This window comes from Dipodomys ordii, unplaced genomic scaffold, assembly GCF_000151885.1.
Source record: "Dipodomys ordii isolate 6190 unplaced genomic scaffold, Dord_2.0 Scaffold116, whole genome shotgun sequence".
Classification (NCBI taxonomy): domain Eukaryota; kingdom Metazoa; phylum Chordata; class Mammalia; order Rodentia; family Heteromyidae; genus Dipodomys; species Dipodomys ordii.
In genome coordinates, this window is record NW_012267332.1 from 1,891,011 (window position 1) to 1,903,387 (window position 12,377).

Genomic DNA, 12,377 nt, shown 5'->3' on the forward strand with positions numbered 1-12,377 from the left:
CTCAAGTGGTAGAGTGCTAGCCTTGAGCTGAAGAGCTGAGGGACAGCGCCCAGGCCCAGAGTTCAGGCCCCACGACCGGACCAAAAAAATAAAATAAAATAAAATAAAAAAAGAGTCTCCAATAAACTACTCATTAAAAGCAGCAAGTGGCCCTGTGGCTCTAGTGGAAGAGCAGTAGCCTTGAGCAAAAAGGAGCTCAGGGACAAAGTCCACAGCCAGAGTTCAAGCCCCAGGCTCTGCCACAAAATAAAGAAGAAGATAGGTGCTTGTGGCTCACACCTGTAATCCTAGCTACTTAGGAGGCTGAGATCTTAGGATCTCTGCTCAGAGCCAGCCCAGGCAGGAAAGTCCATGAGACTCTTTATCTCCAATAAACCACCAGAAAACCAGAAGTGGCACTGTGGCTCAAGTCGTAGAGTACTCACCTTGAGCTGAAGAGCTGAGGGACAGTGCCCAGGCCTGGAGTTCAAGCCCCATGACTGACAAAAAAATTAAAAAATAAAAAGTAAAAAAAGAATATCCTCCTTTTTTTTCTCACTGTGTGATGCTTAGAGTTCTGTTTAATTAATCATGTCCAAGTGTAATTATTTGTCTTCTATCCATTGGATTAACTTGTAAATTTATAGATGTATTCTAGTTATGACAAATGAGGGAAACCATGTAACCTATGTTTCTTTGGGTCTAGCTTACTTCACTTAATGTACTTTTTTCCAGGTCTTTCCATTTTCTTACGAATAGGGCAACATCATTATTTCTGATGGAAGCATATTGTATCTAGCTATATCTATCTATATCTGTATATATCACATTTCTTGATCCATTCATCCACTGGGGGGCAATCTAGGTTGATTCCATATTTTAGCTATGTTATATATAATGCTGCATTGAATATGGTTGTGCTGGTGGCATCAGTGCAGGCTGGTTTGTAGTCATTTGGGTAAATGTCCAGGAGTGGGACTGCTGGGTCATAGGGAAGCTCTATATTTAGACTTTTTAGGAACCTCCATACTGCTATCCAGAGTGGTTGAACAAGTTTACATTCCCACTAACAGTGTAGTAGCATTCCCTTTTTGCCACATTCCCTCCAGCATTTGTTATTAGTTTTCTTGATAATGGCCATTCTAACTGGGATGAGTTGGAATATCAATGTTGTTTTGATTTGCATTTCTTTCTTTTTTTTGCCAGTCCTGGGGTTGAACTCAGGGCCTGGGCACTGTCCCTGAGCTTCTTTTATTCAAGGCTGCTAACACTCTACCACTGGAACCAGTGTCTCATGGGCTTTTTTGCCTGGGCTGGCTTGGAAACAATCCTTAGATCTCAGCCTCCTGTGTAGCTAGTACTATAGGCATGAGTCAATGGCACTCGATGAACTTACTCATTTTAAAATACACATTTCAAAAATAAAGATCTCAGCCGATGCCATTTGGTCACACCTGTAATCCTAGCTACTCAGGAGGCTGAGATCTGAGGGTTGCAGTTCAAAGCCAGCCTGGGCGGGAAAGTCCGTGAGACTCTTTTTTTTTTTTTGTTGGTCCTGGGGCTTGAACTCTGGGCCTGGGCGCTGTCCCTCAGCTCTTCAGCTCAAGGCTAGCGCTCTACCACTTGAGCTACAGCGCCACTTCCGGTTTTCTGGTGGTTTATTGGAGATAAGAATTTCACGGACTTTCCTGCCTGGGCTGGCTTTGAACCGCCATCCTCAAATCTCAGCCTCTTCAGTAGCTAGGATTACAGGCGTGAGCCACCAGTGCCCTCAGTGAGACTCTTATCTCCAGTTAATCCCCAGAAAACTGCAAGTGACACTGGCTCAAGTGGCAGAGCGCTAGGCTTTGAGCTCAGAGACAGCACCCAGGCCCTGAGTTCAAGCCCCACAACCAACCAAAAGAAAGAAAGAAATTTAAGCCAAGCACTAGAGATGAGCCTTCTAACAGAATTAATTGAATTATTTAATTATTTGATCACTAGGGTTGATTCAGTTATGAATCAGTATTTCTATTCAAGAGACATTTTAACTTGAGGTTATGTGTAGTTTCTTTCTAATACTAGCTTATCTCTGAATGTTTCTCACTTTGTCATTTATACGCAAATTGTCTGATATACGTGTAACAGATTGTCTGATATACATTAGTCTGTTCAAATCAGCACACTACTTATTTACTAGAGGTATATTTCTTTTCCTTCAGAGACTAATACTTTGATAAATACTTTTGTTTCAGCTTTCTGATGAGTTAAAAGGATCTTAGAGCCACATAGACACTGTGCTAATGGAAACTGAACAAGAACCTTATGTTTGGAAGAAGAATGCAACCTGTGTGTTTTGTATTACCTCTTTTTTTCAGTGATTTCAATAGTTAAATCATTTAACCAAAGAAGATGTGTAGTGCCTTAACAAGCAACTTTTTTTGGTCAAAATCATGAAGTATTTGAAATGATTCCCTTCTTAACCTTCCCTTCCCAGTGAACTTGGGGACATTTTCTTTTGTAGAATTAAATACATTATACAGTTTTGAAGTTACTACTTCATTGTAATTAGAACAAAGCTCAAAATGACTTGAGTGAGCTTTTGCTCATCTGCTTTCCTCCTATCAAAGGTGAGAAATGACAGTTCTAACACAGTCTTCGTGCAGATTGTGTTAGAGATAACTGCACAGGAATCTGTTGGTTAGTTTTCCATCTTTGCATCTGTGTGCAAACATGACAAATCTTTCCTTTGGAGCCAAGAAACTACATGTATTCAGTGATCTTCGGAAAATGAAACATTCTCCAGAGTACAGGTCTTGTCTTTATTAAGATTAGTTAGCTACCCTTATGCATGTTTTCTACTAAAATACAGCTGCCTATGTTTCTTCACATCTGTAGACCCAAAGCAGTATCTCAGTAGACCATTAGGATTCTGCATGACTGCCATGTTAATTCCTTGTCTTTGAAGATATTTCACATTCACTCTATCTCCTTAGTTTCCTTTTATTTAAAGTTGCCATCTCTACTAGTTTAATGCTTAAAATCACCATCACTTACAAATGGTCTCTCAAATGTCTGTGAAAGGTGGAGATTGTCAGTTATTTTATTTTTACCTAACAAAATATAAGAAAATAATGAAACACTGAGTGTTGGCTGTATATAGAGGTGGGATGTTTATTGAAAGCTTTTCTGGGTTTTGCTATCATTTTAGACTTTATTCTCCATCTAAAGTTATAGATAAATCCTGCACAATGTTCTTTCCTGTCCCAGCTACTTGGGTGACTGAGGGAAGAGAGCATTTCCTTGAGTCCAGGAATTTGAGCCAAGCCTAGAAACATAGTAAGACCCCATCTCAAGAAGGAAAAAAAAATCATGCAGAGAAAGCAAAAATATGAAGGAGATTATGTTTCAGTTTTGTGTTTTTTTCTGACAGTGGAAATAACCATTCAAATCAAATTTCTGTGTAGAGCCAGGCACCTGTGGCTTATTCTCAAGGCAGAGATCAAGGTTCAAAGCCAACCTGGGCAGAAAACTCCATGAGACTCTTATCTTGAATTAACCAGCAAAAAGCTGGAAGTAGAGTTTGGTTCAAGTGCTAGCCTTGAGCACAGAAGCTAATGAACAGCATCCAGGCTGTGAGTTCAAGCTCCAGTACCAGCACCAAAAACATGTACACACAGCTGGGAGCTGGTGGCTCATGCTTGTAATCTAGCAACTCAGGAGGCTGAGATCTGAGGATCACGATTCAAAGCCAGCCCAGGGAGGAAAGTCCGTGAGACTCTTATCTCCAATAAACCACCAGAAAACCAGAAGTGGTGCTGTGGCTCAAGTAGTAGAGCGCTAGCTTTGAGCTGAATTGCTGAGGGACAGTGCCCAGGCCCAGAGTTCAAGCCCCATGACCGACAAGGAAAAAAAATGTACACACACACACACACAATTCTGTGTGGAATATCCATCCATGGTTTCATTATTCATGTAATTAGAGCCTCCCACATAGTTATGAAGAGTAACCTGAAATGCCACTGTTGGGAAAGTGGGAGGGCTGACGTGTAGCTCATGGTAGAGGGCTTGCCTAGTATGAGTGAGGCCCTGGGTTTAATCCCCAACACCTCAAAAAGAAAAAGTATGAGAATTATAATTGTGAAAAATAATCTTAAAGGTATTACATTAAAACCATACTGTGAGCCAGACACCTGTAGCTCATGCCTATAATTCTAGCTTCTCAGGAAACTGAGATCTGAGAATTGCTGTTTGAAGCAAAGACAGGAAAGTCGATCAGCCTTTTACCTTTAAATAACCACCAAAAAGCCGGAAGTGGTAGAGCACTTGACTTGAGCACAAAAATGCTCAGGGATAGTAACCAGACTCGGGTTCAAGTTCCAGAACCTGCACAAAAACAAACAAAAGAAACATACTATGACTGTCTCTTGCTATTTACCATTAAACAATCGTCATGTGGTAGAAGTGTCTTATGCAAGAGAGCTTTGTGGATGGAGTGGAGATAACTATATGTGGGATTCTGTAGTGGATTTGGTGGAAAGGGGGGGATACAGTTGGCCTTTTGCTCTTAAATAGAGCCACCTTTTGTTAATTATTTTCCTGTAATTAGGTGGTTCTCAATTTCTCATGTGCGATTCTCATACTTGTCTCAGGCTATATTTATTTGTGCTGTTATTATTATGAGACCTGTATTAAGATGCCCTGATTGTTGGGTCCCAAGGAACATTACTACCGTGCAGTCTGTATAGCTCAGCTATTTGCCATGGTCACTGAATGAATAACAGGGATTCTGTGTTTGTTTTGTCTCCTCTTCAAAGAGCACATTTTCTTCTGTAAGGAGAAGGGCAGCATTTTGGATGAGTCTGTACAAAAGCAGATGAACTACACTTAAAAAAAAGTGTTACTTTTGTGGAAAATTGAAAATTGGCTTTTATCTGAAGTGCCTTAAGTAGAGTCTTAATTTCCTTTTTCTAGTAATGATACATTATAGTGGCAAAGATAACCAAATGTCTGGCTGTGTTCTTTTTGACTCTGTCAATAAACTTTACAACCTAATTTCTGACAGTTTTCTGTTTATTTGTCTGTCTTGGTTTGGGGTTTGTTTTGTTATTGTTTTTCTGGTCATGGGGCTTAAACTCTGGGCACTATCCTGGAGTTCTTTTTGCTCAAGGCTAGTGCTCTACCACTTTGAGCCACTGTTCTACTTTCAGTTTCTGGTGGTTAATTGGAAAGAAGTGTCTCATGGGGATATTTCCTGCCCAGACTGTCTGGCTTCAAACCATGTTCCTCAGATCTTAACCTCCTGAGTAGCTAGGATTACAGGTGTGAGCCACCAGTGTCCATCTGTTCTTTTGTTTTGTTTTGTTTGAGATTGGGACTTAATTGTTTAGTCCAGGCAGGCCTCAAACACTATATACTCCAGGTGGGCCTTGAAATCATAATCTTCCTGCCTCAGCCTCCTGAGTGGTAGGATTTCTAGATATCTGACACCATGCCCTGCTTAAATTTGGAGTTTTTGATTATGTGCCTAATGAGAGATACTTTAAAATACTAAAGGACAGCTGGGTGCTAGTGGCTCACACCTGTAATCCTAGCTACTCAAGAGGCTGGGATCTGAGGATCACAGTTCAAAGCCAGCCTGGGCAAGGAAAGTCCATGAGACTCATCTCCAATCAACAACCAGAAAACCAGAAGTGGTGCTGTCTTCCATGGTAGAGCGCTCACACTGAGCTGAAGAGCTAAGGGACAGTTCCCAGGCCCAGAGTTCAAGCCCCATGACTGACAAATACTAAAGGAAAACCAGGTGCTGCTGGCTCACACCTATAATCTTAGCTACTCTGAAGCCTGAGATCCGAAGATTATGGATTGAAGCCAGCCCAGGCAGGAAAAAAATCCCCATGAGACTCTTATCTCCCAATTAACCACCAAAAAAGCTAGAAGTAAAACTATGGCTCAAGTGGTAGAGTGCTAGCCATGAGCAAAAACTACTCAGGTACAGTGCCCAGGCCCTTATTTCAAGCCCCAGGACTGTCATGAAAGAAACAAAAAAGGAGAGAGGGAAGAAAGGAAGAAGAGAAAGAGCTAAGTGAGTGCAAGGCCCTGAGTTTAAGACACCATGCCAGTGCACTCTTAAGAAATTATAGCAACATCAAATGCCTTACAGTCCTAATGACAGTGCTTTTTGTTGTTGGTCGTGGGGCTTGAATTCTGTGCACTGTCCCTGAGCTCTTCAGCTCAAGGCTAATGCTCTTATCACTTGAGCCACAGCACCACTTCTGGATTTTTCTGAGTATGTGGTACTAAGGAATCAAACCCAGGGTTTCATGCATGCTAGGCAAGCACTCTACCACTAAGCCACATTCCCAGCCCAAAATTAAAGCCGGTTTTTGTTTCTTTTTGGTGGTACTGGGGTTTGAACTCAGGGCCTTATGCTAGGATCCTAGTCAAGCACTCTACCAGTTGAGCCACACCTTTAACCTCATGATGCTATATCTCAAGTGGTAGTGTGTTAGCCTTGAGAACAAAATCTCAGAGTCAGCACCCAGGCCCAGAGTTCTTGCCTCAGGACCAACAAAAAAAATAGTCTCTCATTTATCTGCATGAATGTCTTTGAACCTCAGATCTCAGCCTCCTGAGTTGGAAGGATTGCAGATATGAGCCATCAGTGCCTGGAGATAAATTTAAAATTTGAATGGGTATAATCTGTGATAGGCAGGTTTAATGTTAAGTCAAATCAATCAAAAAGGCTGTTCTGTAGTCAAGATTTCTGAAGAAGATGTAAAATGCTGTTGGAGGCATTACAACTACAAATAATTTCTTTTTGTGTTTGTGGTACTGGTGTTTAAATCCAGGGCCTTGTGCTTACTAGGAAGCACTGTATCACTTGAACCACACCTCCTGTCCCAAATCATTTCTTAGTATACATTGGAATCCTTTTTAGAAAGGATTCAATTAGCTGGGAAGGTGGCTTAGTGGTAGAGTGCTTGCCTTGCATGCAGGGGGCCCTGGGTTCAATTCCTCAGCACCACATAATCAGAAGAAGCCAGAAGTGGAGCTGTGGCTCAAGTGGTAGAGTGCTAGCCGTGAGCTGAAGAGCTGAGGGACAGCACCCAGGCTGAGTTCAGGCCCAAAACAAAAAAGATTCCTTTACAAGCAATATACTGAATATCTGTAATTTTAATGGCCTCTGTCCAGTGCTGAGCAAGGATGAGATAAACACTCAAACTATATGCTCAACATTATTGAAATTCAAAGCTGAAGAACTTTAGGTACCATGCAAATTAGTCTCTTCATTTTGACCGGTGATAAAAAACCTGCCCTAGAAAAGTGAAGTCATTTGCCGAAGGTTATTCCAAGGAAATGCCTGTAGATTTCCCATTTGGCTGAAAATTCTCTCTGGATTCCTTTTTCACTTGTAGGCACAAATTATACTGTCTGGCAAGTTGGAAACCATAGTCCACCTTGAGTGGTTCCAGACATCTAGATTGGTGGAAGAAAACAGAGCAAGGGAAGAAGTAGTACTGTTCAAAAAGAAATGTACTCATTACCTGACTTATGTAACTTTAACCCTTCTCAACTTAAAAAGTCTTAATGAAAAAAGCTATTTACCTAGGGAGGCTGAGATTGGCTCAGAATTCCTAAAGAGGGAGGGTATTTGTGTTTTTGGTAGGGGGAGTTTGTAGTGGGTGTTTGTTTTTTTTGCCAGTCCTGAACTCAGGGCCTGGGCACTGTCCCTGAGCCTCTGTATTCAAGGCTAGTGCTCTACCTACCACTTGAGTCACAGCCCTGATTTCAGCTTTTTTTTTTTTTTGGTCTGGTCGTGGGGCCTGAACTCTGGGCCTGGGTGCTGTCCCTCAGCTCTTCAGCTCAAGGCTCTACCACTTGAGCCACAGCACCACTTCCGGCTTTTTTCTTTTTGCTTATGTGGTGCTGAGGAATCGAACCCAGGGCCTCAGGCATGCAAGGCAAGTGCTCTACCATTGAGCCACCTTCCCAGCCCCTGCTTTCAGCTTTTTGGAGTAGTTTATTGGAAATAAGAGTCTCACGGGGTCTTTTCTGCCTGGCTTCCAATCCTGATTCTCAGATCTCAACTTCCTGAGTAGGATTACAGGCATGAGCCACCAGCACTCAGCTGTTGTTTTTTGTTTTTTTTTTCTTTTTTTGGGTCCGGTCGTGAGGCCTGAACTCTGGGCCTGGGCGCTGTCCCTCAGCTCTTCAGCTCAAGGCTAGCGCTCTACCACTTGAGTCACAGCGCCACTTCCGGCTTTTTTTTCTTTTTGCTTATGTGGTGCTGAGGAATTGAACCCAGGGCCTCAGGCATGCAAGGCAAGCGTTCTACCACTGAGCCATCTTCCCAGCCCTCAGCTGTTGTTTTTGAGATAGGGTTTCAATTCATTGCCCAAAACTGGCCTCAAACTGACAGTGATCATCTAGTCTCAGCCTTATGAAGGCTTGTATTAGAGGTGTGCACCACACCTGGTAGGAAGTCATTTGTTTTTGAGTCAATATATACTTGTAACAAGGCATTTCATTGTGATTTCACCATATGTGCACACAGAGCACTTTGAACAAATACACATAGGGGAGGAGCTTTGATCAGCCCCTTTTAAACTGTGAATGTGGAATTTAGGTGAGGAGACACTTTTATTCAGAAGGGAAGCTAGAACAATGATCTAGAAATTACATTTCCTACCCTGACTGCCTTTGAACCATGGTCCTCAAATCTCAGCCTCTTGAGCAACTAGGATTACAGGCATGAGTCAACAACACCTGGCAATTTCAAAGGCTTCACTACTGGTCAGTTATTTTTCCAAATTGTTCCAATTAAGTTCCCCACTTGGCTAATGTTGGGATCTGCATAATGCAGTGTTTTTGTTTTTTGCAAGGGTGGGGGGAAGCTGGAACTTCAGGATTGCACCCAGCCAGCTATGGAGTATTTGGTCCATAGTTTAACGTTTTGTGTGCCAGTCAGAGATGAGTATACTACAATGAATTATTTATTAAAGGTTTCCTTATGAAGGTATACATTTCCTTAGCTCCCTTTAGGACAAGAAGCCAATAAGCATTTGTGTACCATCCTGTGTATGCCATTGGACCAGTCTGTACCCTGTGAGGTTTTATCTTATTAAGGTGATGTACAGAGGGGTTACCATTTCCTGAGTCTGGTAATAAGTACATTTGTTTTTGGGCAGTGTCACCCCTTCGCTTGCTCTCTCCCAGTTTTTCCCTCCTGTCCCCATGCACAAGTTGTATAGTTCATTTTCAACATAGTGTCTAATGAGTACCATTGCTGCACTTATTCACCCTTTGTCCCTCCATTTCTTTCTTTTTTTTGGGGGGTCTGGTCATAGGGTCTGAACTCTGGGCCTGGGTGCTGTCCCTCAGCTCTTCAGCTCAAGGCTAGCGCTCTACCACTTGAGCCACAGCGCCACTTCCGGCTTTTTTCTTTTTGCTTATGTGGTGCTGAGGAATCGAACCCAGGGCCTCAGGCATGCAAGGCAAGCACTCTACCACTGAGCCACCTTCCCAGCCCCGCTGTCCCTCCATATCTGTGCCCCTGTTGTCTCCCCAAAAGACAGATAAGCAAACAGGCAAGACAAAAGGAACAAGAAACAAAGAAAAAAAAACCCAAACAAACACAATGCCTTCTTGACCAACAGCAGCAGCAGCAGCAAAAAAAAAAAAAAAATTAAAAAAAAATCACCCTTCCATTCCTGGAATTCATTTTGATAAATATTATTTTAAATGTTCTGAGGCATTGTGCCTTTGGGTTCCTCCCCTGAGCATCCTCCTGTGTGTGCCTGTGGATTTTTTTTTAACTTTTTATTTTTTTTATGCCAGTTCTGTGGCTTGAACTCAGGTCCTTGGCACTGTCCCTGAGCTTTTGTGTTCAAGGCTAGAGGCTAGGACTCTACCATGTTGATTCATATCTTGCTTTTTTTGCTAATTAATTGGAGATAAGAATCTCACAGAGGGGCTGGGAAGGTGGCTCAGTGGTAGAGCGCTTGCCTTGCATGCATGAGGTCCTGGGTTCGATTCCTCAGCACCATATAAGCAAAAAAAATAAAAAAGCTGCAAGTGTTGCTGTGGCTCAAGTGGTAGAGTGCTAGCCTTGAGCTGAAGAGCTGAGGGACAGCGCCCAGACCCAGAGTTCAGGCCCCACGACCAGACCCAAAAAAAACCAAAAACCAAAAAAAGAATCTCACAGAGTGGCTGGGAATGTGGCTTAAGTGACAGAGTGCTTGCCTAGCATGCATGAAGCCCTGGGTTCAATTCCTCAATACCACAGAAACAGAAAAAGCTGAAAGTGGCACTATGGTTCAAATGGTAGAGTGCTAGCCTTGAACAAAAGAAGCTCAGGGACAGTGCCTAGGCCCTGAGTTCAAACCCCAGGACTGGCAAAAAAAAAAATTAAAAAGACTCTCAGACTTTCCTGCCTGGGCTGGCTTTGAGCCACAATTCTCAGATCTCAGCCTCCTGGGTAGCTAGGATTACAGGCGTGAGTTGTACAGAGGGATTACTATTCCATAAATCAGGCAATGAGTACAAGTAGGTTTTTTTTGTGTTTGTTTTATTTTTTGGATGGTCATGGGGCTTGAACTTTGGGCCAAGGCGCTGTCCCTTAGCTCTTCAGCTCTTCAGCCTAAGGCATGAGCCACAGCGCCACTTCCAGTTTTCTGATGGTTAATTAGGTAGGAATCTCAGGAAGCTGGGCTCCAGTGGCTCACACCTGTAATCCTAGATACTGAGGAGGTGAGATCTGAGGATCACGGTTCAAAGCCAGCCCGGGCAGGAAAGTCCAGGAGACTCTTATCTCCAATAAACCACTAGAAAACCAGAAGTGGCACTGTGGCTCAAGCAGTAGAGTGCTCGCCCTGAGCTGAAGAGCTGAGAGACAACGCCTAGGCCCAGAGTTCAAGCCCCACGACCGATCCCCCCCCCAAAAAAAGTCTCACGGACTTTCCTGCCCGTGGTTGGCTTTGAACTGCCATCTTTAGATCTCAGCCGCCTGAGTAGTGAGGATTACAGGCATGAGCCACCAGTGCCAGACCCGAGAGATAACATTCTTTCACTAGAATCACAGTACCACTTCAGGCAATTTTGGTGGTTGTTAATTGGAGATAACAGTCTCACAGACTTTTCTACCTAGTCTTTGAACTGTGATCTTTATCCCAAACTTTTTTTTGGGTTGGTCGTGGGGCTTGGATTCTGGTTTGGGCGCTGTCCCTCAGCTCTTCAGCTCAAGGCTAGCGCTCTACGGCTTGAGCCACAGCGCCACTTCTATGAGTGAGTGTGTGTGTGTGTGTGTGTGTGTGTGTGTGTGTGTGTATGCTAGTCCTGGAGTTTGAACTCAGGGCCTAGATGTTGACCCTGATCTTTTTGCTCAAGTGTAGCGCCACTTGAGCCACAGCTGCACTTTTGGCTTTTTGCTAATTGAACATAAGTCATGGACTTTCCTAATAGAGCTAGCCTTGAATCGTGATCCTCAGATCTCAGCCTCCTGAGTAGCTAGGATTACAAGCATGAGCCACCAGTAGTAGGTTCCTGAGGGTTTTAGTGTGACATTCAATTTAAACAGCTCACCTTTCCTAATAGTGGTGAGGGCTTATATTTGGGTCAGGAATTTTGTAGCCTTACAAAGGCAATGTATTTAACATTTGTCCAATGCTAGGTGGCACCCTTTTCATGCCAATGAATACAATAGAGCCACAGTTAAAGCCACATACAGAATGAATGCCCACCAATATCCTAAGAGACCTTAAAAGGGTTGTAAGTTTTATTCTGGAATGCAGGGAAACTCTGGATCTTATTAATTATAGTATCAGACCCATTTGTGTCTTCCCCCGCCAGACAACACCCAAGACTTTGACAGAACATCCAGATCCCTGAACTTGACAGCCCACTCCCTTTGTTCCAGGGCTGATAGAAGTAACATAGAGTTGCTGGGAGCTGGTGGTTCAATCCTGTAATCCTTAGGAGGCTGAGATCTGAGGAACTTGATTCAAAGCCAGCCTGGGCAGGAAAGTCCTAGAGATTCTTATCTCCAATTAACCACCCAAAACCCGGAAGTGGCACTGTGTGGCTCCAAGTGGTAGAGTACTTGCCTTGCGCTGAAGAGGAGCTCAGGGACTGTGCCCAGGCCCAGAGAGAAGCCCCATGACCAACCAAAAAAAAAAAAAAAGCAAAGATGTTAGCTAAATCTATTACATAATGGCATTGTCCTAAATGTGGAGTCCATTAGTCCAATATGTCCTTGGGAGAGGGCACAGTGGTGAGCTGCAGCAGTATGACTTTGTTTAGTTCCCTATGTCATATGGTCATGTTTTATCTGGCTTTTGTACTGGCCACACAGGACAATTGTATGAGCTATGCACCGGGCGAATCAAATATGTCATTTCCTACTCTGAAATTATTCCCAT

General features: G+C 43.1%; 1 protein-coding gene across 1 annotated transcript in view; it reads left to right on the forward strand.

Annotated features, from left to right (window-relative positions):
* The window catches only part of Magt1 (magnesium transporter 1), a 28,545-nt gene extending 25,455 nt beyond the window's left edge, over positions 1–3,090 (forward strand). Inside the window, exon 9 of the mRNA XM_013028902.1 lies at positions 2,214–3,090. Coding sequence (XP_012884356.1) covers positions 2,214–2,229 — 16 coding nt within the window. The 3' untranslated portion in view covers positions 2,230–3,090. The remainder of the gene's footprint in view (positions 1–2,213) is intronic.
* The last annotated feature ends 9,287 nt before the right edge of the window (positions 3,091–12,377 follow it).